Below are 25,426 nucleotides of genomic sequence, written 5' to 3'. Positions count from 1 at the left end.
GCCCAGCTGCTGAGGATTTGGCTCCGGGATGAGGCCTCTGATAAGGCAGCTGGTGGAGGCAGGGCCGGGCCAGGAGGCAGTGAAAGCGGGCAGGAGGGATGAGGAGACTGCACAGGGTTGGCCAGGTGGCTGATAACTAATCCCCAGTGGCCGTGGCGAACACAGAGCCCAGATTCCCGAGATAAGCCGGAAGCCAGCTGGTTTCGGTTTCTTTGGTGGCAGTGCCGGCCAGGTAGCACGTGTGCCCGTCCGGCCCCGTTCGGAGCCCCGGTCCCGTCTGCCGCCAGCATCCTGCACGGGCCCTGCTGGTAGTGAGGGGGTTGCGGGTCCATAATTCCTACTCCCAACTCCTCTCCCCCTCCCCCCTCGGCCCCCCTGGTGACAAGTCAGGGAGGAAGCCTGTTCCTGGCAGGGACCATCCTGTGGGGGCAGGGTCCTAACAAGTACCAGGAGTTTAGAAAACAAGGATCAGAGAAGACATCCCACTTTCTGAGGAGGGGACATGGTGGGGGGGGGGGGGGGGAAACTCCCGAGGACGATCTGGAGCCAGCCAGCAAGGGTGGGGTTCTGGAAGGGCCCACGGTGTGCTTTAGGGCCCGGCCAAGACGACGTGGCTGCTTTGTTCTTGAGCGGCCGTGGCTGTCGGCAGCAGCATGACCGGCATGGCCCAGAAGGCCCTGGTTTTCGGGGACCACGCTGGCTGGCATGAGGCGGCACTGGAGCGACACAGCAGAGGCAGGGACGGGCCGCCGGGGCCTTCCCGCGGAGGTGTGTGCCCGTCCACCCTCCTGGGACCACAGGCGGGCCTGGGGGCGCTACACCTGCTATAGAGCTGCAGGGGGCTCCTGCCTCGCACGTCCCCGTCCCTCGGCTTGCACAGTGTGTGCCCGGTCCTCTCTGAACCCGCCAGTGCCAGCACGACTGCGGTCAGCGCCTGACAACCCGGGGGGCCGAACTGAATCCCCGGGAGCCGGTTTGGCCAGAAAGCCAAGGCTAGAAACAAGATACTGGGGCTCCCGGACACTTGAGGTTTGCAATTTTATTAAGAAAACAAAAACAAAACCTATACAAGAAGGAAACCCCATTCCTGCGGTGGCACGTGATGCGGGAGGGGCAGCTCCGAGTCCTCGAGTCCTCGGGAGGCTGTGTCCCGGGCCCTCCGAGCCCGCTAGGCGTCCTGCTGCTGGATGAAGGGGTTGGGGATGGCTTCCATGCCGTCCTGCGGGCAGATGAGCACCACAGACGTGCCTCTGCACACCACCAGGCCCAGCTGCCGGGTGTCCTCTGTGAGCTTGTACTGGTCGTCGGGGTCTGCAGGCGAGAAGGAGGGGGGGCGTGAGGCGGCCCGGAGGCGGCATCCCGGCCTGATGGGAAGGCCGCATGCCAGGTGGCGGGGGTGGGGGTGGTGGCTCTGAGGACCCAAATCCAAGGGAACCTGGTGGCCTGGGTGCAGGCCAGGTGCCTCACCCTCACTCCTCAAGCCCAGACACACAGCCCTTGTGCCTGGGTGAACCATGGACCACGAGGGCCAGGAAGAGGTCTGGCAACAGTGTCTGTACCTGCCCTCCTCCTACAAGGACAACACAGCCTGGGGGACGCTGGCTCACGAAGCTCATTGGGGGCCCTGGCATCTGAGTCAGCAGAGGTCCAGGGACCACGCTGCGATGAGCAGCTGGAATAAAAATCGGTCTGGGACTCCTGGCTCCTGCAAAATCTCGGAAGCCGCGTGGGGGCACCGTCCGCCCCATGTCAGCGGGCAGTTAACGGTGGGATGAGAGGGACCCCGTGGAATAGACAGCAACCGAACCTTTACTGCTTTTGCACAATGTCAGGGGAGGGCCCAGTGGCCCAGTGCATCAGAGACCAGGGGGTAACCACTGTTCTGGGGCTGAGACAAGAGGGCACGGACTCCTGCCACGGGTGAGTCCGGCCCCGCGAGGAGCAGGCTCCGTGTGGAATAACAGCGTGCAGCCGGGTGCCTGGCCTGCTTCCGAGTGCAGGGTTTTCCCAGTGGACCCATGCAGTGGGGCTGTCCTTTCACAAAGGAAGAAAATCATCCTGCCTCCGGGATTCCAGCTTGGGCGGACCCGGCAGGAGGACAGAAAACGAGGGCAAAGCGACAGACCTGGTGGCGGCCATTCTGCCGAGACCAAGCTTCCGCACAAAGGCCCCTTGGCATCCCTGCTAATTTTTCACCAGGGTAACAGCGACAGTGCCCGGGGGGCAGGCCCCTGCCTCCCTCCTAGGTCTGGGTATCCCCTTAAGGTTTCAGGCAGGCTGAGCTGGAGAACTAGCCAGCCGATGGGCAGGTGCTGGCCTGATGGAGGGTCGGGGACCTTGGCGACAGGGACCGGGGCAGGCAATCAGGGGAACAGGACCCCCTGTTAGCAGCAGAGAGTCCACTTGAGGACACCGGAGACAGGGGAGACCAGCTACCTGGTTCACAAGGACCGTGTCCTTCATTCAGGGGCAGGTTGGTGGGTTTGGAGCAGTGAAAAATTCAGGCCTGGCGAGGAGCTTCCGAGGCCCGTGGCTGTGCTCACCTCTCATGTATTCGACGGTACCATCAAGTACGAGATTGAGGAGTGGGTCGAACCCTTTCAGGATGCCGCTGGCTTGTAGGAATCACCGAGAAGAGAAACGGAAAAGCGTAAAACAAACAGTCGTTCCAGGGACAGGGGCACACGGCGCCTGGGAGGCAGTACACGGAGATGGGGGCTCACCCCCCAGGAAGGGGCTGATGTGGGAGCGGCCTCTCTGGGGCGGGAGGGATCAGGGACCAAGGGGAAAGTGAGGGGGCTCCAGAAGGGGAGCAGTGAGGATGACTCTCACCCCCCCACAGCGTGGTTGGCAAATGTCTTCAGCAAAGGGCCGGCCGGCGCACATCTGCACATCTCAACCATGCGGGCTACATGGTCCCCATGGCAACAACTCCACTCTGCCCTCCTGGGGCGAAAGCAGCCAGACCACAAGTAGACGTTCAGGTGTGGCTGTGCCACAGCGAAACCTCACAATACAGAAATGTGAATTTCAGGTAATTCACGAGCCATACAAAAGCAAGCGATGGCGAGCCTCGGATACAGTAGAACTCTTCAGCCACAGGAAGGAGCTGTGTGACGTGCCCTGAAAGCCCCCTGCCCCTCCTGCCTCACTCCTCCCATCTTCAGGCCTCCCTGTCCCAGGCACGGCTGGCAGAAGCACGTGTCCCCCCGCGTCACTACAGCACGCAGCTGTAGTGTCCACACAGAGAACGGGCTTGGGCATGACCAGCAGCCAGCCCCATGTGGCATAGGGCGGGGGTCTGCAAACTGCGGCCCGCGGACCAAATCCAGCCTGCTGCGTTCCGCGCGGACCTTCGCTGGCACCCAGCCGCATTCGCTTGGCCACGTACTGTCTATGGCTGCTTTCACGCTGCAGAAGCAGCACTGAGCAGTTGTGACCGGGGTCCTCTGGCTCGCAAAGCTTAAAGTACTTCCTGTCTGGCCTTTTACAGAAAATATCTGCCAGCCTCAGACTTCCTGGGCTTGAGCCCCTGGCTCTGTGCTTCCTCTCTCCCTGCCTGTCTCTGCCCTGCAAAACAGATTATGAGAATCCCCCCCGATGGGGTCGTGAACAGCACGGATGGCTATAACATACGGGCATGTGGCACGGAGCCCGGAGCAGGGGACCAGCACCCGTGGGTCTACCCTCCTTCATGCGGCGCGAGTGGGGTTCTAAAATGGAGCTAATGGGGCGCCTGGGTGGCGCAGTCGGTTAAGCGTCCGACTTCAGCCAGGTCACGATCTCGCGGTCCGTGAGTTCGAGCCCCGCGTCAGGCTCTGGGCTGATGGCTCGGAGCCTGGAGCCTGTTTCCGATTCTGTGTCTCCCTCTCTCTCTGCCCCTCCCCCGTTCATGCTCTGTCTCTCTCTGTCCCAAAAATAAATAAAAAACGTTGGAAAAAAAAAAAATTTTAAATAGAGCTAATACCCCCTCCCTGGTGACCACTGTGGGCAGCCCCTCCCCTCAAGTGTGTGTGTGGGGGTGCTGTGAGTGCCGGTGGGGTGCCTACTCCTAATGTGATTAGGTTATTTTGACGATAAGGAAGAAGGATTCTGTAGATGTGACTGACGAGAGTCCCCAAGTCGGCGGACCTCTGGTTCACCTAAAGAGACATCACGCTGGGTTGGCCTGACCTGACTGGATGAGCTGCGAAGGGAACAGGAATTTTCTGCAAGAAAAAAACTGGAAGTGTGGGACAGGTTTCCCTGCTGGCCTGGAAGGAGCAAACTGCTCCGCTGTGGACAGAGTCCTGGGTGAGCCAAGTGTCCTGGACACCTGCAGCAGAACACGGGGACTCCAGTCCTGCAGGCATGAGGAACTGAGTTCTACCAGCAACCAGCAGGCTTGGAGGAAGGCCCTGGGCCTGAGGTAAGAGGCTCTAAGCACCCCCCCTTGACCGCAGCCTGTGAGAGACCTTGGGCCCAGGGCACCCAGACTCCGGACGCACACCACGAGGTGATAAATTCGTGTTGTCCAAGCTGCTGAACTGGTGGCGGTTTGCTATGGAGGGCGGAAAACCAGGACAGACACCCCAAAAAACAAGAGCTGCATCTCGTTCGTAAGTCCGAGAGCCAGCATGGCGCGGACGGGGCGGACGTCTATTTGGGTTCAAATTCTCTCTGCTGCTGGCTACGCACACTTGCACGCGCTGTGTTTTATTATTTTATTTTTATTTTTATTTTTTAACGTTTATTTATTTTGGAGACAGGGAGAGACACCATGAACGGGCGAGGGTCAGAGAGAGAGGGAGACACAGAATCTGAAACGGGCTCCGGGCTCCGAGCTGTCAGCCCAGAGCCCGACGCGGGGCTCGAACCCACGGACCGCGAGATCGTGACCTGAGCCGAAGTCGGCCGCTTAACCGACTGAGCCACCCAGGCGCCCCATCTGACTCTTAATTTTACCTTAGATCATGATCTCACAGTTTGTGGGTTCATGAGTTTGAGCCCCAGGTGGGGCTGCAGTGACAGTGCAGAGTCTGCTTGGGATTCATTCTTTCCACCTCTCGCTCCTTGCCCCTTCCCTGTTAGTGCTGTCTCTCTCAAAATAAATAAACTTAAAGGGTAGAGGGAGAGAATCTTAATCGGGCTCCACGCTCAGCTCAGCACAGAGCCCAATGTGGGGCTCAATCATGACCAAGAGATCATGACCTGAGCTGAAATCAAGAGTTGGACACTTAACCAACTGAGCACCCAGGCGCCCCATCATGCGCTGTGTTCTAACCCTGCTGACGCCACCCGATCATCCGTGAGAAGGGATCCGGCTCGCTGTCTCATGAGATAAACTGAAGACCAGAGAGGCAGCTGAGTAAATGAAATGTTGGTTCAAGTGCTCACTGGTGTCAGGAACGATGCAAAGCACCCCCGTGACCCTTTACTCCTTCCCCGCTGCCGCCCGCCGAGGAGGTGGAGAGACAGCTTTGGGTGACAAATGAAGAAGCCAGGGCTTGGAGCCACGCCGTCTGGCTCTAGAACCCAGAGGCTAGGCCGGGCAGCCACCATACCCAGGCCACACTGCCTACGCGTACGAGCGACACTGGGCCTCGCTCCTGCCCTCTCCGTACTAGGTTCCAGATGCAGAGGTCATCGGCGTGTTCACATGCATAAAGCTGGGGGCTGTGACAGGTGATACCAGAGGCTTACACCCAAGGGGCATGGCCTGGGGAGGAGACTCAGGGAAGGCTTCCCGGGGCAAGAACCTTGAGCTGAGAGCAGGAAAAGGACTCTGAGGTTAACCTGGCGTTAAACAGACCAAAAACGGAGTCACCTGTGCCAAGTGGACACCACCACACGGAGACAGTTTCGGCAGTAACTTCAACCAGTCAGTCTGGAATTTCCCCGCCAGCACCAAGTGAGGCCATCTTCCCGGTGGACCCCCAGCCATCCCCCAAAGGAAGGTGACCTCCCCTGAAAGAATCCACTCTTTGTCTGTTCCTGCACCCTCCCGCCTACAAAAAACCTTCTGTTTGCTACAGCCTCTCCGCTCCCTTCCGTCTGCTAGATGGGTTGCTGCCTGACTCACGGATTGTTGAAGAAAGCCAACAGATCGTTAAAACTCCCTCAGTTGAGGTCTTGTGCTTTAACACGGGTAACAAGCTGGCCGGGGAGGAGCACTCCAGGCAAAGGAAGCGTATACCTCACGTCCCTGTGGTAGTTGAGGGCTCCACGTGCCACGGAGAGGTACGAAAGGCTGTCCTTTACCCTAAGCCAGCGCGGAGCCTGGAAGAACTGAGCGGCAAACACGGAGATTCAACCTGTTTCTAACGGGTCTCCGTGGCCCATTCTTAGAGATCGACTGTAGGGGCAGTGGTCTCCACCGGGGAGATGTCTGGCTTGCTTGTCAAAACGAAGGGATGCTCCCGGCACCTGGTGGCATCTAGGGGTGCTGCTCAACACCCCAGGGTGCCCAGGGCAGCCCTCACAACCGAAACCATGTGGCCCCAATGTCACCGGTGCGGCGCCTGAGGAACCTAGTGTAGGGGGATCGGCGAGGGGCTGCGACCGCTGCCCGGGACGGGCTCGGAGAGAGAGCACCGCACGGGAGGCAAGCCGGGAATCCCAGTCCCGGCTGCAACTCTGCGCCTCTAGGTGGTTGGGACCCGTTCCCGTGCCTCAGTTTCCCCACGTTAGAAGGCTGGTTCGAGTTATCCGAGCAAAGTGCTCAAAGCGGTGCCCAGGCATCAGCCACCATTCTCGCCTCGGCCGTCACTCACCCTAAACCGTTTAGGGCGTGGGGGCGGCGGGCTCTCACCTTCGCGGCCTCCCTGAAACTTCACCCGGATCGTCTTGTCGATGTACTTAGATAAGTCCAAGATGCTCTCTTTTTTCTTCTTCTCTTTGTCCTGCAGGGGAAGCAGAGCGCGTGAGGCGCAGAGCGCCGACGGGTCCCACGCCGCCCGCCCAGCCGGCCCTGCCGCGCGCTCACCGCCATCTTGCCGCACCGCGCCGCTCGGCGCAGGCGCTGCCGCCGCGCCCTTTGACCCTGCCCTCGCGCGCAGGCGCGGAGCACACAGGGCGCAGGCGCGCCCAGGAGCGACGGGGCGTTGCTGGGAAACATCTGCCGACGCCTGCGGACCGGCCGACATGGCGGCGGCGGCGGCGGCGGCGGCGGCGGCGGCGCTGGCGCGGCTCGCGGCTGCCTTCCTGCTCCTTGCGGCCCAGGTGAGGCTGCGTCGGCCCCGCCGGCCCCGCCGGCTGCGGCACCCGGGCCCTCTGCCCCGGCCCCGCGCAAGCCCCGACTGGTCTGGCCTGGGGGCCCGCCTCGGGTTTGCGCGCCTCCAGCGCGGGTGGCCCGCGGGCCCGGAGCTCGGCCGTGACCTTGCGGGCCTGTCCCCGGCCAGCCTCTCTTTCCTGCCTTGGAGCCTTCCCCAGCTGCAGCGTCACTCAGCTGTGCCGGGGTCTGAAGTTTGGGAATTCCCTTACCTCCTCAGGCCCTGCTCTGTCTCGAGGTCTCCAACCGCCGCCGGGGGCGCCGCTGCCTGGCCCCGTGGCCTTGGGCAGGGGGCTGCCCCTCCCCGAGCCTCAGTTTCCCCTTGCGCGCGTTGTTAGCGCCCACCCCCGTGGTTGCGGTGAGCCGTCCAACGCGGCACCCAGTGCCTGACTGTGTCCGGGAGCGGCAAGGGGCCCATCCTGGGAGTGGGGTCGAATCGCCGCCCTGCATTTTGTCCCATGACCTTGGGCAAGGGAGGTCCCCTCTTTGGCCGTCTGTTGCTCTTCTGCAAAAGGAAGAGAGGAGCACAGCGAGGATTGAGCGAGATGATGCATGGGGTGATTTACGTGCGGCGTGCATCTTCTTGGGCACTTAAGTGAAGGGTCTCCCCGGGGAGTGGGGGACCTGCCATGAGCCGGCTGATGTAAATTATCATAAGCGCCTTTTTTATTTTCAAGTCCTCTCTTCCCTGGGTTATGCAGTTCAGGGAATGGTGTCCCTACAGCCCTGCACCCACAGCCATTAACCTTGATGTATCCCAGCCCACCACCTCCACCGTATCTCCTGGTGGCCAGTGTTCTCTCTGTGGTCACTTTCGTCTCCCGCATTCTCCAATCCATCCTGGACACAGCAGGAGTGACCTCTTTGAAAGTGTGTCAGGTCTCGTGGCATCCAGATGAGAGCCTTCCCACGGCTTTCAGTGCATTTGGGAGGCCTCTGTGGTTTGGCTGCTTGGGAAGAAACTTCCTCTCCTTTTCTATTTGCGGAGGGCACTCAGTTCTCTGGTCTTCCCCGTTTCCCTGGGATGCCCCTGGTCATCCTTGTGGTCTCAGCTTGCTTGTTCTTCCCTCCTCCCTAGAGACGCTCTCTGGGACGCCCCCTCCCCAGCCCCCAGCACTCCTCCCGATGCTGCTCACTCATTTCCTTGTCTGAGCAAGCTGAGGGCAGGGACTCTCTCCAGACATTTTGAAGGAGAACAAAGTGAGAAGTGGACAAAGGGCAATGGGAGCACCATGGAGAGAGGGACCTGGTTTGCTTGGGGAGGCTTTTCAGAAGCAGAGGCACCTAAAGGGTGTTCTGAAGGGTGGATAAGAGTTTGCCAGGTCTCTCTCTCTCTCTCTCTCTCTCTCTCTCTCTCTCTCTCTCTCCCTCCCTCTCTCACACACACACATACACACACACCAAAAAAAAAAAAAAAAAAAAGTCCACGCTCCTGGATAGGAAGAACAAATATTGTTAAAATGTTGCTAACTACCGAAAGCAATCTACATATTCAATGCATTACCTATCAGAATAACACCAGCATTCTTCATGGAGCTAGAACAAACAGTCCTACAATTTGTAAGGAACCAGAAGAGACCCCGAATAGCCAACGCAATCCTAAAAAAGAAAACTAAGGCTGGAGGCATCACAATCCCAGACTTCAAGCTGTATTACAAAGCTGTAGTCATCAAGACAGTATGGTACTGGGACAAAAACAGACACTTAGATCAATGGAACAGAATAGAGAACCCAGAAATGGACCCACAGACGTATGGCCAACTAACCTTTGACAAAGTAGGAAAGAATATCTAGTGGAATAAAGACAGTCTCTTCAGCAAGTGGTGCTGGGAAAACTGGACAGCGACAGGCAGAAGAATGAACCTGGACCGCTTTCTTAAACGAGACACAAAAATAAACTCAAAATGGATGACAGACCTAAACATAAGACAGGAAGCCATCAAAATCTGAGGAGAAAGCAGACAAAAACCTCTTTGATCTTGGCTGCAGCAACTTCTTACTCAACACGTCTCCAGTGGCAAGGGAAACAAAAGCAAAAATGAACTACTGGGACCTCATCCCAATAAAAAGCTTCTGCATAGAGAAGGAAACCATCAGGAAGACTGAAAGGCAGCTGACGGAATGGGAAAAGATACTTGCAAATGACATATCAGATAAAGGGTTAGTATCCAAAATGTATAAAGAACTTATCAAACTCAACACCCAAAAAACAAATGATCCATGGGCAAAAGACCTGAACAGACACTTCTCCAAAGAAGACAACCAGATGGCCAACCAACACATGAAAAAATGCTCCACGTCACTCATCATCAGGGAAATACAAATCAAAAACACAAGGAGATACCACCTCGCACCTGTCAGAATGTCTAAAGTTAACAACTCAGGCAACGCAGATGTTGGCGAGGATGCAGACAAAGAGGATCTCTTTTGCACTGCTGGTGGGAAACAGCCACTCTGGAAAACAGTCTGGAGCTTCCTCAAAAAACGAAAAATAGAACTACCCTACAGCCCAGCAATTGCACTACTAGGCATTTATCCACGGGATACAGGTGTGCTGTTTCAAAGGGACACTTGCACCCCTATGTTTATAGCAGCCCTATCAACAATAGCCAAAGTATGGAAAGAGCCCAAATGTTCATTGACGGATGAATGGATAAAGAAGATGTGGTATATATATATATATACACACAATGGAGTATTACTCAGCAATCAAGAAGAATGAAAGCTTGCCATTTGCAACAATGTGGATAGAACTGGAGTGTATTATGCTAAGTGAAATTAGTGAAAGACAAATATGTGACTTCACTGGTGGAAGGGAAGCAAAACTAATATAAATACAGGGAGGGGGACAAAATATAAGACTTTTTTTTTTTAATGTTTATTCTTGAGAGAGACAGAGACAGAGTGGAAGCGGGGTGGGGCAGAGAGAGAGACACAGGATCTGAAGCAGGCTCCAGGCTCTGAGCTGTCTGCACAGAGCCTGACGTGGGGTTCGAACTCAAGAACCGCGAGATCGTGACCTGAGCCGAAGTCAGACGCTTAACCAACTGAGCCACTCAGGCGCCCCAAGAGACTCTTAAAGATAGAGAACAAACTGAGGGCTGCTGGAGGGGTTGCAGGTGGGGGGATGCGCTAAATGGGCGAGGGGCATTAAGGAGGACACTTGTTGGGATGAACACTCATTGTTATACGTAGGGGATGAATCACTGAATTCTACTGAAATCATTGCACTATATGCTAACTAACTTGGATGCAAATTAAAAATAAGTATATTATTTAAAAAAAATGGGGAAAATAAAAGCCGAAGCAAATGTGACAAAATATTAAAGTGAGTTGAGGGGCGTCTGGGTGGCTCAGTTGGTTAAGCGTCTAGCTTGGGCTCAGGTCATGATCTCACAGTTCGTGAGTTCGAGCCCCATGTCGGGCTCTGTGCTGACAGAGCCTGGAGCCTATTTCCGATTCTGTGCCTCCCTCTCTCTCTGCCCCTCCCCTGCTCACACTCTGTCTCTCTTTCAAAAATAAACAATAGGGGCGCCTGGGTGGCGCAGTCGGTTAAGCGTCCGACTTCAGCCAGGTCACGATCTCGCGGTCCGTGAGTTCGAGCCCCGCGTCGGGCTCTGGGCCGATGGCTCGGAGCCTGGAGCCTGTTTCCGATTCTGTGTCTCCCTCTCTCTCTGCCCCTCCCCCGTTCATGCTCTGTCTCTCTCTGTCCCAAAAATAAATAAAAAACGTTGAAAAAAAATTAAAAAAAAAAAAAAAAAAACAAAAATAAACAATAAACAAATACAGTGAGTTGAGCTGAGTACGTATTTCATACTGTCTCATAATATAGTTATTTTATAATTAAAATTGTAGTAAGTAAATAATACAAAATTAAATCAGTAAATAACTTCACATTAAAAAAGAAAAAAAGTTTGCCAGGTCTCAAGGCAGAGGGAGGGTGTTGCCGGTGATGGGAGGAGCTTGAACAGGGTTGGAGGTGTGAGAGCTGATGTTTTATTTTGAGAAGGTGAAGAGGCCACTTTGGTGTGTAGGATGATACCGTGCTCACGCCCTGAGAAAGACAACACCCCCAAGGAGGCCCTTCGGATGCACTTGAAGGAGGCTCGGCGGGAGGGTAGGGGGGGGGGGGCAGCGGTGGGCGTGGCTGGCGGCCGAGGGTAAAGGGCAGGCTTTCGCCGCGGCCTCCTGGGCGGACGGAGGAGGGCGGTGCTCCCGGTGCTGGGGCGTTCGGGCTCTCTCCGGGGCGGGACCTCGACCTGCGCGCCAGCCGCGGAGAGCTTTGTGCGTGCCCTTCGCGGAACACGGCCCGGTCGGGTCTGGGTCGGGTCTGTTGGCCGTGAGACGGGGCAGATGGCCTTGTGGCGTGCGGATGTGGCTCTCTCTAGAAGTTTGGGTCCTGCTGCCTGGGAAGAAGACTAGCTTTCCACCGGGTAGGAGGCTGCTTGCCGACAGCCCTGAATTCATTTGCTACCATTTTGTGACCCTGGCTGGGGGACTCCCCAGATAGACACATCTCCCCCAGTGGCTACCGGAAGTGTACTGTCAAGGCCAGTAACAGACCCGGAGCAAAGTTGGTTCCCTTCCCACCCCGGTACTCCCTTCCCCCTCTGCCACCTGTCTCTACTGTCCTCCTGTCCACCTGTCCTCTACTGGCCCCCACCTCCCCACCTGTCCCCTCTGCTCCTCCTGCACCTGTCTTCCTCTCCTCTATCAGCCCAGGCCCTCCTCCACCTGTCCCCTCTTCTCCACCTGTCTTCACTCCTCCTCCATCTGTCCCCTCTTCTCCATCTGTCCTCACTCCTCCACCTGTCCCCTCTTCTCCACCTGTCCCCTCTTCTCCACCTGTCCCCTCTTTTCCATCTGTCCCCTCTGCCCCTCCTCCACCTGTCACCACCCCTCCTCTGCCTCAGCATCTCCAAGCTTCCTGGGTTCTTATTTCTCCCCCCTCTCCTCCTAAGACCTGCTTCTGGCCTGGACGCATTGGCTCTTCTCAGACCCCCTGATGTGGAATGCATTCGCGGTCCCCCTGAGTCACGGTCTCCCACGCCATTCCTGAAGCTACTTGGTGGCCGTGACATGTCGGAAGGCGGCCTGTCCGTTATCCCAGACCGGGACTGGCCAAGCACCACTTGTGGCATATGGGGTCCTTTTGAGGAACATCTTCTGGTTCCTTTAACTCCGTGGGGGAGGAGACTGTACGCGGGCATCCAACGGAAGCGCAGGTTGATTTAGCAGGAGGCTGCTTGTGCCAAGCGTGGGGACGGAGGTCTGTGCTCTGCAGTGACCTTTCTGGAAGCTTCTACTCGTTCCCCCTTTACACACGTGACATTTTTCTCCAACAACCTGGGTCCCACCACAGATCAGGGGTCAGCAAAGGTGTCCCGCAAAGGCCCAGATGGTGAATATTTCTGGCTTTGTGGGCCACGTGGTCTGTGTAGCCACTGCCCGGCTCTGCCGTGGTCACTGAGAGCAGCCGGAGGTCCTGCGCACAGGAGCGGGTGGCCGCGCTCCAATGAAACGTATTCAGGAGCACGGAAGGTGGGGCGCAGGAGGCCGGTGGGTTGGGGATCGGATGTGCTCCATAGTGGCCCACGGTGAGGAGGTGCGGGGGTCCTGAACGCGGGGTGGCCCATTGGAAAGAACAGACGGCCAGGCACAGTACGCGGGGCCTCAGCCAGGCTGAGGGATGCCCTTGGGGGACAGTCTGGTGGGAAGAATCTGGAAGAGGGGGACATTAGGAGTTAGGAAGTTCTGTCTCTGGTGGAGGGACTGAGGTGAGCGGAGGTTGGCCAGGGCAGGTCGGGGAAGGACACAGCCTTAGCGAGATGCTAGGGGACCTCCGGTCAGCCTCGGGCAGTCCCTGGCCCTGTTGCCACGAGCCCGGGTTCTTAGAGCTGGGTGCTGTGTTAAGCACGGCTTCACAGAGCACACCCAGCAGTCCGCGTGGCCTTGGGTCCCTGGCTCAAGGCGGCAGACGGAAACGTCAGAGTGGAGATGCCAGCTGGAAGAGAGGTGGCCGAGTGTCTCGGAGAAGCGCAGGGTGGACACCCAGTGCCTCCTGTTGGCCTCCAGGTTGCGGGTTTGGGAGGCCCGGGGGTCAGTCCACGCTCCCGCCGCCACAAGTGACCAGGGCCTGGGTGAGAAGCTCCCGGAACAGCCGGGGCCTTGCTGTGTTCCCACCGAGGCTCTGGCCGGATGAAAGCCCGTCAGGGCCCCAGGCCTGGTGTTGGGAGCCGTGAGCCATCAGGACCCTCGACCCCGACGACGAGGTGTGTGTCTGGCGGTGCCAGCTGGGTCCCGCCGGTGCACGTGTGTCTCCTTGGCAGATTCTTGGGGTACCAAGGTGTGAGTTTTCCATCTCGGCCTTGAGGTGTTTGCAGCCCACGGGGAGCACGAGCTAGAGACACGGGGGCCCTAAGAGCCCTAGGTGCGCACAGCAGGATTCGGGGGTCAGGCGGGCGCAGGGCCCCCTGGGTGTGGTGGCTGGACTCAGCCCCCTGGCACCTCGCACAGGGTGTCTCTCCTGAGACCCCCTCCCCTCTCAGCAGACCGTGGGGAGCTACTCAGATTTGGGGCAAGCCTACCGGCCAGCAGAGCAACCAAAACCTGGGTGTCACATACCACGTGGCCTGCTGGTGACAAAGCCCTCCTGAGGGACAGAGGTCATGCTCTGCGCCCCTGCCCCAGGCCAGTGTAGGGGAGGAGGCGGGAGAGGTCTTGCGAATCAAGTCCACCTGACAGCCAGGCAGTGGCTCCAGGGAGGGATGGAGACAGGGAGCGGGGACACCTTTGTGTGATAGAATTGTCACATAGATTAAGGTGGCGTTCAGCAGAAGAGGGCTGTCGGCCTCATCTGTCCCAGGCCCCCAGCCACCCCACGGCCCTCGAGGGCCATCTAGTGCTCTGAGGACGCGGATCTGCCCCTGTGCCTTGCTTTGAGTTCAGATGAAACTTGCTGGATCCTCCTGACCCTCTGGGGGTGGCCCTTCCCCTCCCTCCTCCTCCCTCCTTCTGGGGAGCCAGGGCTGTGTGGAGTTAGGGTTAGGTGTGTGGGGAGGCAGGCTGTGGCAGGGACAACTGTGGGTGCCCTGATGATGACGTCAGCACGACCCTCCTCTGTGGCGAAGTCTGGCAGTTCCCAGCCACGCCCCAGGGCAAGGGGTTCAGTCCTGACCTGGGATCCCACTGGCTCCCAGGATCCCACTGACCGGATCCCACTGGCCGGTCACATCACTGGGTCTGACGCCCCCCCCTGGAAAGTTGGCACCAGGGGCCTGGACCCAGCTGGCCTCGCTGGTCAGTGGCCAGATTTTCCAGGAGCCTGGTTTCCGGGGTCAGGGGCAATCCCCAAACCTGCTGGGGTGCAGAAAAGCTCCTCCAGGCCTCCTGCCTGGAGCCCCTGGACAGACCCGCTGGCTCCCCATGTCCCCCTCGTGATGGAGCCGTGGGGGTTTCATTCTCCCCGTCCCATCGATCCTTGGAGGGCCCCGTGACGTGGTGCTGTCCCAGCCGTGAGAGCCACGGCCACGGCCAGCACCCAGGTCTCCCTCGAGAAGGTTGTCCCTGCCTTGTTTCTCTGCCATAAGATGATGGATGGCGGTGTCCCATCTGTCCTGTCCAGGGAAGAAACCAGCCCAAACCCTGAGCCGGGGGGTGGGGGTTGTCCTCCTTGTCAAGCCCCGGTGCTGAGCTCTCTGACTTACCGCCCTGTCACCCCAGGTGGCCTGTGAGTACGGCATGGTGCACGTGGTCTCCGAGTCAGGGGGCCCCAGAGGCAAGGACTACTGTGTTCTCTACAACCCACAGTGGGCCCACCTGCCCCACGACCTGAGCAAAGCGGTGAGTACCCACTGGGGCGTCCCCTCTGGGGCCCTGCAGGCCCGGAGTGCTCTGGGGTGCCCCCTCCTGACTTGGGGTCCGGTCTGTGTTGCTGGCTGCCACCCTCCGCTCCCCAGCCTGCTGTCTGAGGGGACTGCTACAAGTCTCACCCTGCAGGGAACCAGCTGGAGGACAGAGGAAGGGCCTCAGCTGGGAAACCCAACGTGGGGGGCCTGGTCACACTTGAGGGGCTGCTGGGGTCTCAGACGACCGTAGAGGGGCCCCATCACCTCTCTGGGGCTTGGTTTCCTTGGTCAGAAACAAAAGGACGTTCGGGTGGTGTTGAGGCACAGCCCCTGCCGGGGGCGTTGCCCACCCCCCACGTGCTGGATGGGCTCGTGGGTGATTCTCACCGCCGAGGCCACGGCTCCCGCCTGCCCAGCCCGTGTTCCGTTTGCAGTGGGTGCTGGGAAGGTTTCTGGGGGCTTTTCTCTGAGCGCACGCCACCCCCTGCCCCTCCCGTTGGCCTCACGCTCAGGCGTGTGGACGTGTGTGTGCGTGCGGCCCCCCGCTGACTTTTCTAGATCAGGTGGTGTCAACGCCCCCTTCCCCAGTCCCTCCTGCAGCTGCGGGACTGGACGGCCTCTGTGCTCTGCTCTCCGCCTGACCTCCCGGCCAAAGGCTTCAGCAACCAGATCCCGCTGGTGGCACGGGGAAACTGCACCTTCTACGAGAAAGTGCGGCTGGCCCAGGGCGGCGGGGCGCGCGGGCTGCTCATCGTCAGCAGGGAGACGCTGGTAGGGCCCCGGGGCCTCGAGACCGGGGTTTGGTTTGCTGACCGTGGCTGCGGACCCGTGTCTTTTGGAGGGGGACCTGTCCCTGAGCAGTCGCGGGGGCTCTGGGGAGACCGGATCCCATCTCGCTCTACAAGGCCTCGGGGCAGAGCTTGGGGGGGTACCCTCTGAGGAGCAGCTGGCATGGGCCCACATCCCACGCGCCTGCCTCTCCCCTAGGCAGGCTCCCCCCTCCCCCCCCCAGGGCAGAGTGACATCTTGAGCAACCTGACCCCAAGGCTTGAACACGGAAGGAGAGCTTTTCCTCCCCCGGTGGGGAGGGGCAGACACCCCCCCCACACACACACACACACCCACCCCGGCCCAAGCTGCCTCCGGGAGGGCTAGCTCTTCAGGCCGCCTCGCCCTCGGGAAGCCAAGGGCCCCCCTCCCGCCACACCCTCCTCTTGGCCCCCAGGTCCCTCCAGGAGGCAACAAGACACAGTACGAGGAGATCGGCATTCCCGTGGCCCTGCTCAGCTACAAAGACATGCTGGACATTTTCAAGGTAGGGTTTCCCACGTCCTCCGGTCTGCGGCTGTCGCCAGGCCGTGAATATCTGGCGGGCAGGGGTGGGCAGGGACCCACGAGTGAGGCCGCCCACCCGGGGCTGGTGGTGCCACTGACCCGTGGGAACGGAGACGCTGGCCCCAGCGGTCAGAGCGCCCAGGCTCTGGGGAACTCTTGCCGAGCGGCAGCCGGACACTGGCTTCCGGGCCAGACCGGCCGGCCCCGCCCACACGCCGGAGACCCCGAGCTTGGCTCTCCCTGCCCACACACGGCCCCGTCTGACCAGAGGCCTGTGTGCACCCACCATCGGGGGAGTTGTTGGTTCCAGAACAGGCGAGCTTCCAGACACAATTAAAATGGAGATGTTCAATCTTTGTGGAAGCTTCTAGCAATTTGCAGGACATGTCTTGATCCTGATTGCAGCCTCACAGCTCCCCCAAGGGAACCATTGTCGGCTTCCTACACGCTTCCCGGGGCGACGTCCCCGCTCCTGCACACGCACACGCATCTAGGTCTAGGATTCGTGTCCCCGCACGCGTCTGGGCCCCTTCACCGGACGTCGTGTGACACTTGTTCTGGCAGTTGACTTCTCTGGGGTGGGAGTGGCGGGCGAAGGCTCTCCCCGGGCCCTGGCTCCACGCGTGGGCTGGTCTGGGCCCTCTGGGTGGCCGAGGGGACGGGACAGCAGCCCCCGCCTTGAGCTCCGGTGCCTTCCCCGAGGCAGAGTTTTGGCCGATCGGTGAGGGCAGCGCTGTATGCCCCCAACGAGCCCATGCTGGACTACAACATGGTCATCATCTTCGTCATGGCCGTCGGCACCGTCGCCCTCGGGGGCTACTGGGCCGGGAGTCGGGACGTGAGGAAGTGAGTGTCCCAGGGAGACCTCTCCCTGGCCGCCCAGGGAAGCCCGTGACGTGGTCAGTGCCGGGTTCGGGTCCGCGGGTGGTCCTAGCACTGGCCGAGGGCATCGCGCCCCTTCCCATCGAGAGCGGCCGTCACAGCTTGGCTCCTGGGGCTGGGGCCCACCTTGCGGCCCCTCGCTGCGTGGTCTCGCGAGGTCCCTGGGGTGGAGTCCGGCTTTCTCGTCCAAGGGACAGCAGGGATGTGTGATGGGCGTGGAGAGGGCGCCCCTCAGCCCCGTGGACCCCCGCGTCCCGCCGCCCCTGCCTGTCCCTCCCTGTTCCTGTGCCGGCCGGCAGGGCGCCCCTGACCCACCTGTGCCTCCCAAGAAGGTACATGAAACACAAGCGGGATGACGGGCCCGAGAAGCAGGCGGACGAGGCTGTGGACGTGACGCCCGTCATGATCTGTGTCTTCGTGGTCATGTGCTGCTCCATGCTGGTGCTGCTGTACTACTTCTACGACCAGCTCGGTGCGCCCCCGGCTCACCCGAGGGACGCTGAGGCCCGTACCCCCACTCCCTGGTCTTGGGTCCCCCGTCCACCCGCTTGCGGGCTTCCACCGGAGAAGTCGGAGGTGGGGTGAACGCGGGCCGCCATCGCCAGCCCGAAGGGGGGACCTCTGCTCGGGGAACTGTCCCTCTCATCGCCAGGTGCCGGCCACCCAGCTAGGGTGCACCAACACCTGGAGCCCTTTCTCGGGCGGGGGGCAGGGTGGGAGACCCAGGTGGCCCCCGGCCCTCAACGCTCGCCCCACCCCGCCCCGCAGTCTATGTGATCATAGGGGTCTTCTGCCTGTCCTCCTCCACGGGCCTCTACAGCTGCCTGTCTCCACTGGTCCAGAGGCTGCCGTTCGGCAGATGTAGGTAAGCCCCCTGCGGGAGGCCCCTGCCCGGCCCTGCACCCCCAGCGCTGCTCGCTGAGGTCCCACCTTGCCACCTTTCCTCGGCCTGTCCCTGGTGGTCTCCCGTCTCCTGGCCCCTGGAGCTCCAAGCTCTGCTTCGACGGTGCCGAGGACCCCCTCCCTGTCCTGTGGCCCCTAGCCAGCCTGGCGTGGCGTGGGCCGGCCACGCGTGCTCACTCAGTGCGGGCTGGGGCTCGCGGCCTCAGGAGTAGGGCGGAGCAGAGAGGTGGGTGGTGGTTCCCCAGCCTCTCTCTCCCTACATCTCATTCTGGGTCAGGCCCAGTGTCGACACCGGGGCGGAAGCGGGGCAATGTGGACGCATGTGGGTCCAGGGCAGGGGCGGCAGGGCAGGCCCGTGTGGCCGAAGGCGCTGCTGGTCCAGGCCCCTGGGGCTCTCGGCTGCCAGGGGCCAGTGGCCGAGCGCTGAAAGGTTTGAAGGAGGGCAGGGCCGGCTCGGCGCTGGCTTGGGTCTGCCCACCCCCACGTGCCAACCCCTGCTCTGTCTGCCCTGGACCTGGGGGGGGCCTCCCTTGTAGAAGTCAATTAAGAGGTCAGGGCAGAGTTCAACAGGGAACGGAGGCGAGGGCAGCAGGAGGCCCCGTAAGGATGAGGGGCCCAGGGTTTGGGGCAGGGGTGGAAGTGACCCTCTGGGTGCTGGGTGGAGGTAAGGAACAAGCTGGCCCTGACAGCTGCGCCCCCCCCCCCCCCCCCCGCCCCCAGGGTCCCCGACAACAGCCTGCCCTACTTTCGCAAGCGGCCTCGGGTCAGCATGCTGCTCCTGGCGCTGCTCTGCTTGGCCGTCAGCGTGGTGTGGGGTGTCTTCCGGAACGAGGACCAGTGAGTGCCCCCCACCGCGGGCTGTCCTCAGATGCTCTCTGTGCTCGTCTCCCCGCGACTGTGAGCCGGGCTGTGTGGCGGCCAGGTGCCGCCCGCGTCCGGTGTCACTGGGTTTGTCGGCTGCCACGTGAACTGCGATTGGAATGTGGATATGGTTCCCGCAAAGCCTCCTGGCCCGGGGCGCCCTGAGCGAGCACGTGTCCTCCGGGTGCCTGCTGGTGCAGGGAGGCCCTGGCCGCCGGCCCCTGACACCACCTGGCGCTCCCTCCGAGCCTTTTCTGGGGCGGTTAACCGCTCTTGGCCGCGCTGCTGTTTGGAGCCACGACAGATTTAATTGGGCAGAAGGAAAACGTGAAAATATTTTGAGTCCTTTGTACACAAAGGGAACACGAGCTCTCACGGTTAGATTCGAGCCACAAGACTCGCTCTGTTCTTTAAAATTAGAACAGGCCCAGTTCCCTCTGCGTCTGGGCACCCACTGGCCGCCCGCAAGCCTCCTCTTTGTTCTTTGCGGCTGCCCCGGCCGGGAGATGTTTTCATCCCGGTCTGATGAGTAACCTGGGCCACGGCCTCCTTGCCGCCCCAGCGCGGGCGAGCCTGTGGACCGGGCGGGGTGGCTTGTGTGTGTGGGGGGAGAGCTCCCTGCAGCTGCTGGGGTGACAGTCCTACCCCCCCCGCCCCCCGCTGCCACCTTGCAGTCCCTGAGCCCCCATTTCTGGGACCAAGAGATTTGGTGTAGAACCTGGCTGGTGAGCATTTGGCTTTGCTAAATCACATAAAAAATAGTTTTGAAGCAAACCTGAGTCCAGTAGAGTCCAATAGTTGCACAGTGTCCCCACCCCATCCCCCCGCCCTGTCCCGTGATGGGGGGGGTGAACGCCACCACCCAAGAGAGACCGCCCCGGAGCACGTGCACCCGTTCCTGCCTCACTCCCCCCGCCTGTCCCCCGGCCTTGGTCCCGTGCCTGTGTCTTCACAGCATGGGGTCAGGCTGGGAACGGACAGCTTGCACAAGCTGGGAGCCAAGGTGGCCAAGGAGGGAGCGACCCGCCGGGTCATAGCTCTTGGTGGAGCCCCTGCCCCAGCGTTGACCACCACTCTGCTCCCCAGGTGGGCCTGGATCCTTCAGGACGCACTGGGCGTTGCCTTCTGCCTCTACATGTTGAAAACCATCCGCCTCCCCACTTTCAAGGTGAGGGTCCCAAGGAGGTGGGGCCGCCGGATGGGAGGGGGCTGTGTCCTCAGGGCGGCTGCGGGCCGGCCCGCCCCCGTGTCCGCCCAGGGTGTCCCGGGTCCCCTGTGGACAGCATGTTCTTTGCGCCTCTGTCCGTCCCGCCACCTCTCTGGTGTCAGGGCTTAAGGATCAGCCGCAGGATCGCCTCCCAGTGTGGCGGCCACGCCAGTGACAGCTTGGCGCTGAGGACGCCCGGGTGGGGCCGCAAGGCGGCCGCAGGGCGGGGCCCTTCCCGAGGCGGCCACCGTGGCGGTGCCGGGTCAACTTCCTGCGGGTGAGCCGCGCACACACAGGCAAACGGGGGCGGCAGCGCCAGCGCGGGCCCCGTGGGCAGGACCGAGAAGTGCACGGGAAGACGTGAAGAAGGGGCGTCACCGCCCCAAAGCCACAGTGCCGGTCACAGAATGCGTGTCGCTGGAGCCACCTGCCTTCCAGCTTTTCCGTCACTCAGAACCGTGGCCTGACTCACGTGCTGCCCTGGTCTCCCGTGGCTCCAGGGGATGGGACTGGATTTGCTCAGATTTGCCCCTAGCTGCTTTGTCCCGTGGGCACGGCTGAGCCTTATGGGGGGAGGTGGGGGAGGGGACGCGGCCTGGGGGTGTGCGCCGGGGACCCTCTGAGCGCAGCCCCTCAGGACGTCCTCTCCCCAGGCCTGCACGCTGCTGCTGCTGGTGCTCTTTGTCTACGACGTCTTCTTTGTGTTCATCACGCCCTTTCTGACCAAGGTGGGCGCCCCTGCCCTGCCCTGCCCTGCCGCTGCACCCCCTGCCCCCGTGCCCCTTCTCTGACACCCCCCCCCCCTTTGTTAGAGTGGGAACAGCATCATGGTGGAGGTGGCAACCGGGCCCTCGGACTCGGCCACCCACGAGAAGGTACGTAGGGGGCCCCCGGCCGGGGCGCTGCCCGGAGAAGAGTGCTGGGCACGCGCGGCCCCCCGGACACGGCACTTCCTGCTCCCCCCAGCTCCCCATGGTCCTGAAGGTACCCCGACTGAACGCTTCGCCGCTGGCCCTGTGTGACCGGCCCTTCTCCCTCCTGGGCTTCGGGGACATCCTGGTGCCAGGTACTGGGGTGCGAGGTGGGCGGCCTTGGGAGTGTCCAGTGGGTGGAGCCCGAGCAGAGCAGGCGGGGTTTGCCCCCTGGGTGGCGGGCTGGCCGCCGGGCCCGTCTGAAAGCAGGGACGGCCGTCACACGGGATGCCGCCGGGCCCACGCGCCTTCTCCCCGCAGGGCTGCTCGTGGCCTACTGCCACAGGTTCGACATCCAGGTGCAGTCGTCCAGGGTCTACTTTGTAGCCTGCACCGTGGGTAAGCGCCCTCCTTGTATCTGTCTGTCCTTCGTTCTGTCCTTGTCCCCCACTTGTTTCTTTGGTTACCAACGCCATTGCTACAGAATCGACCTGTCCTGTGGAGCCCGATTGCTTTGAGAGTTTTCCAGACCGGTCGGACTGCTCACCTCTGGTCAGCCCTTCTGGAGGAGCAGCGAGCCTGCCCGATGGCGCATGTCCGTGTGCATGCGTGTCCCCCGCCATGGGGGAGCCAGGCTGGGGGAGGGGCTGCCTGATGACCCCCTCCTCCGCGTCGTGGGCCGCGTGCACAGGCCCCGGCAGCCCACCCCGGCAGAGGCGAGGCCCTGTAAATGCCCCTGGTAGCACCAGGACGACCGGGGCTGACCTTCCGGGCGTACTTTGGGGTCGTCTGGGTCTTCCCACCCCGGTTCCTACGGCTGCAGGCACGCCCCCTCGTCCCCTTTGCCGGCCCTAAACCTTCCCTTGGGCTTTACACACCACACCCATCCTTCAGGTACCGTTGCAAGGGCTTTGTGTGTGTGAGCCGCTTGGCCGGTTGTGTGTGTGGTTCCTTGTCGAGCCTGCGGACCTTGCGGGCGGCGGGCGCCTTTCTCCTCCGCAGCCGCAGCCCGCTCCCGTGGACCGCCGGTAAGTGACGCACAGCTCTCCCCGGAGGTGAGGACCGCCGAGCGAGCCGCGATCTCGGAGGAGGTTACCGTAGCCTAACTCCTCGAGGAGACGGTTGCGGATTTACCGCTGCGGGATTAGCGCAAAGAGCGCCTGCATGCCGGCCCTCGGGTTCAGCAGCGTGTGCGTGCGGGACTGTGTGTGCAAGTACGTGTGTGTGCGTGCGCAAACGCGCGCCCTTCTATGGTGGCGCTCACGTATGGAACCGACGTGCGGGATTTATTCGGACCTTCGCCCCTCGGGGCTCCGTCGGGTATCTCATGAGAATGGAAACAGCCTTTCGCACGATCACAGCTTGCTACGCACGTTTGCTTTTGTAGCTTTGTGCGGACGTTACTCTTCTCCAGAACTCTCTTCCTAGCTAAAGGCTGAGCAGACAGGTGCTCAGGCAGTTAACGGGCCTTTCTCTCGCTGCCCCTGTGGCTCCAGACCCGGGGCGCAGGCGTGGAGCCTTGCTCATTCCCGCCTTCTCGCTGGTGCCCGGTGGGACCGGACAGGGGTGTGTGTGCCGGAAGACGCAGGCGCGTCCGTGCGCAGGCAGGCAGCCCCCTGCCTGCCCCGGGTGCCCCGTGCGCTACCGTGTGGCGGGCGCCCCGCCTCTCCGGTCCCCGTTCCGGCATCCCGGCCGCAGGCGGGTGCTGGGCCGCGGGGCCACCCGTGGGGGTAACACGCCGCCCGTCTCTCCCTGCAGCCTACGGGATCGGCCTCCTGGTGACGTTCATGGCGCTGGCCCTCATGCAGCGCGGCCAGCCCGCCCTCCTCTACCTGGTGCCCTGCACGCTGATGATAAGCTGTGCCCTGGCGCTCTGGCGCAGGGAGCTGGGCATGTTCTGGACGGGCAGCGGCTTTGCGGTGAATACCCGTTTGCTATGACTGTCTGCGAGAAATAATGACCCAATAAGCCCTAACTAGAGTTAAAGTTGAGTAAAACCTCCTAGTTTCACGACTAAGCCCCGCGGCCTCTGTCCCCGTTCCCAGAAGGCTCTGTTTGGCGTCCTGCCCGTGTGGCTCTGAAGGCTCCGAGCCGTCCCAGCAGGGGGGACGCGCTTGTGCCGTCCCACTGGGCGTGGCTTGAAGGGTGGTACTAGCAGCCCTGGACTGAAGGTGCCCGAGGGACCGCGACACCCAAATGACGGCAAACTGGCTTCCGGCTGCTTCAGCCCTTGGGAACACAGTGCCGAGCTGGGGGGGCCACCGAGGTCCTCTGCCAGGGTGGGGGCTGTCCGCCCAGGGCGGGGAAAGGGCAGGGGGCCCAGGGGCGAGCCGTGCAGGCCCAGGTGGAGGAACCCCACCGCCCCCCTCGTGGAGTGGATCACGGCCAGTGGCTCGCTGTTCCTGGTTTTTGAGACAGAAGAGGAGAGGGACGGAGGCCAGTGTTGGTGCAGCGCAGCAGAGTCGATGGGACGAGGGCACGTGTTGCGGTGGCGCAGGGACAGAGCTGACGCCCTGTGGGTATGGAAAGGCTGCGGCTGGGGCGCCTGGGTGGCGCAGTCGGTTGAGCGTCCGACTTCAGCCAGGTCACGATCTCGCGGTCCGTGAGTTCGAGCCCCGCGTCGGGCACTGGGCTGATGGCTCGGAGCCTGGAGCCTGTTTCCGATTCTGTGTCTCCCTCTCTCTCTCTGCCCCTCCCCCGTTCATGCTCTGTCTCTCTCTGTCCCAAAAATAAATTGAAAAAAAAAAAACAAAAAAAAAAACATTGAAAGGCTGCGGCTGCCTCCGCCACCCGCTGCCCTGTCAGTAGCACACAGAGGTGGGCGGCACCGGGACCAGCCTTGTCAGTTACAGGAGCTCCTGAGTGTGACACGTGTCCCTCTGGAGCGCTGCTGGTTGAGTGTGGTGTTACCGTGCCAGGTTTTTTGGAAGCTGAAACTCGCACCCTCTCCGTCCTGGCCTAGAGGCGCCGACCGGAGCAGGGCCCCAGGTTAACCTGATAGATGAACCAGATAATGTAACCTATGATAGGGCCTTGGGCCCTCCCGCGGGCCCTCGGGGAAACGCTCCCGGCTTCATCGCCCACCGTCTTCAGAGGCTCTCAGTCCCGAGGAGTGCTGGGTTTGCCAGCAGGGCAAAGTTCTGGAAGGTTCAGGAGGCAGGGGGAAAAGGCTCAGCGTTTCTGCATTGGGTCACCGGCCTGTGGTCCCGCCTTCTGGCTGGTGCTACTTGGCCCCAAGGGAAGGTGGCTCCTGGGTCTGGAGCTGGACCCTCGGGGGACGGTGACTCATCTGCCCTCCCGTGTCCACTGTCCCCGGGCTTTCCTGTCCTCGTCCCACGCCTGACTGTGGCCTCTTCTCTTACAGAAGGACCTACCTCAGTCTCCTTGGGCGGCGTCTTCAGCCGACGGCCCCCAGCCCCAGATGGACTCAGACACTGGCCTCTCCCAGCCGCCTCCAGGCGAAGGACTGGCCAAGTGCTCCCTGCCCACGAAGCAGCCCCCGGCATTGTCTGCGCCCGAGGAGACCGGGGCCAGAGCACCCCCCCAGGAGCCCACGAGCCCAGCCAGCCGCACCCCTGAACCCACAGGCTCGGTAGGCACCTCGGCCTAGATGATGGCGCAGACTCTCGGGCCCTCGCAGCTGCCCCTCTGCGCCGAGAGACCCCGAGACTGGACGCGCTCGGCCCTCCCCCCCCAACTTGGTGCTCTGGTCTGGCCGATGTCCCCGCTGTTACTCCTCCGTGAGCAGAGCCCAGCTGCACCCTGGACCCTCTCCAGCTCCTGCTCCCAGCTCAAGTGGCTGCCGTGAGTCCCCGGACCGACGAGGTCACCCATGTGGAGCGCCCAGCTCCACGGTCTTGCCTGTCAACTCGGTGGTTCCTCAGAAAGGGCAGGAAGTGCCGCCTCCGACCACCCACGGCTGCAGATCCGCCCACATCTGGTGCTTACCTTGCCGCCACTTCCCTCAGGTTCTCTCCTGTGCCGCGCCTGCGCGTCCCCAGGGACGCCGGCCAGCAGAGCCCAGTCCGGCCCCTGGGCCCTGGATGTCTGGACTCAGGATGCGGGCCCGGCTGGCCGGGTCGGACCTGCCTCTGTGTCGGCAGGGACTGAAAGCGGCGCCCGGCGTGATGGGCCACCCCTCTCGGGCCCGCCTGGCTCTCCCAGCAGCCAGGGCCGCCCATGCCTGCGCTCCAGCTTCTCCGCCTCTTAATAAACGGCCATGACTCGTTGA

General features: G+C 61.5%; 2 protein-coding genes across 5 annotated transcripts; one reads left to right on the top strand and one right to left on the bottom strand.

Annotated features, from left to right (window-relative positions):
* Positions 1–1,024: 1,024 nt before the first annotated feature.
* On the bottom strand, positions 1,025–7,096 carry LSM7 (LSM7 homolog, U6 small nuclear RNA and mRNA degradation associated). The gene is made up of 4 exons (XM_058728462.1): positions 6,965–7,096; positions 6,791–6,881; positions 2,544–2,615; positions 1,025–1,311 (listed from the first exon to the last, which is right to left on the bottom strand). The coding sequence occupies exons 1-4, from the start codon at positions 7,094–7,096 to the stop codon at positions 1,169–1,171; spliced, it is 438 nt and encodes a 145-aa protein (XP_058584445.1). The 3' UTR covers positions 1,025–1,168.
* On the top strand, positions 7,072–25,426 carry SPPL2B (signal peptide peptidase like 2B). Of its 4 annotated transcripts, none has more exons than XM_058728442.1 (15): positions 7,072–7,200; positions 14,972–15,091; positions 15,685–15,867; positions 16,322–16,411; positions 17,138–17,277; positions 17,643–17,785; positions 18,082–18,178; positions 18,937–19,053; positions 20,164–20,245; positions 20,938–21,012; positions 21,097–21,159; positions 21,251–21,350; positions 21,517–21,594; positions 22,954–23,114; positions 24,560–25,426. In XM_058728442.1, exons 1-15 carry the CDS (start codon positions 7,123–7,125, stop codon positions 24,803–24,805), a joined length of 1,773 nt encoding a protein of 590 aa, XP_058584425.1. In that variant the 5' UTR covers positions 7,072–7,122; the 3' UTR covers positions 24,806–25,426. The 4 variants fall into 4 exon arrangements, with proteins under 4 accessions (XP_058584425.1, XP_058584424.1, XP_058584423.1 ...); XM_058728441.1 differs by having other exon boundaries at positions 15,655–15,867; positions 17,646–17,785; XM_058728440.1 differs by having other exon boundaries at positions 15,655–15,867.

Source organism: Neofelis nebulosa, chromosome 4 (assembly GCF_028018385.1).
Source record: "Neofelis nebulosa isolate mNeoNeb1 chromosome 4, mNeoNeb1.pri, whole genome shotgun sequence".
Taxonomy (NCBI): Eukaryota; Metazoa; Chordata; class Mammalia; order Carnivora; family Felidae; genus Neofelis; species Neofelis nebulosa.
Note: the sequence above shows the minus strand (reverse complement) of the source record. Positions and strands in the feature narration are given on the sequence as shown.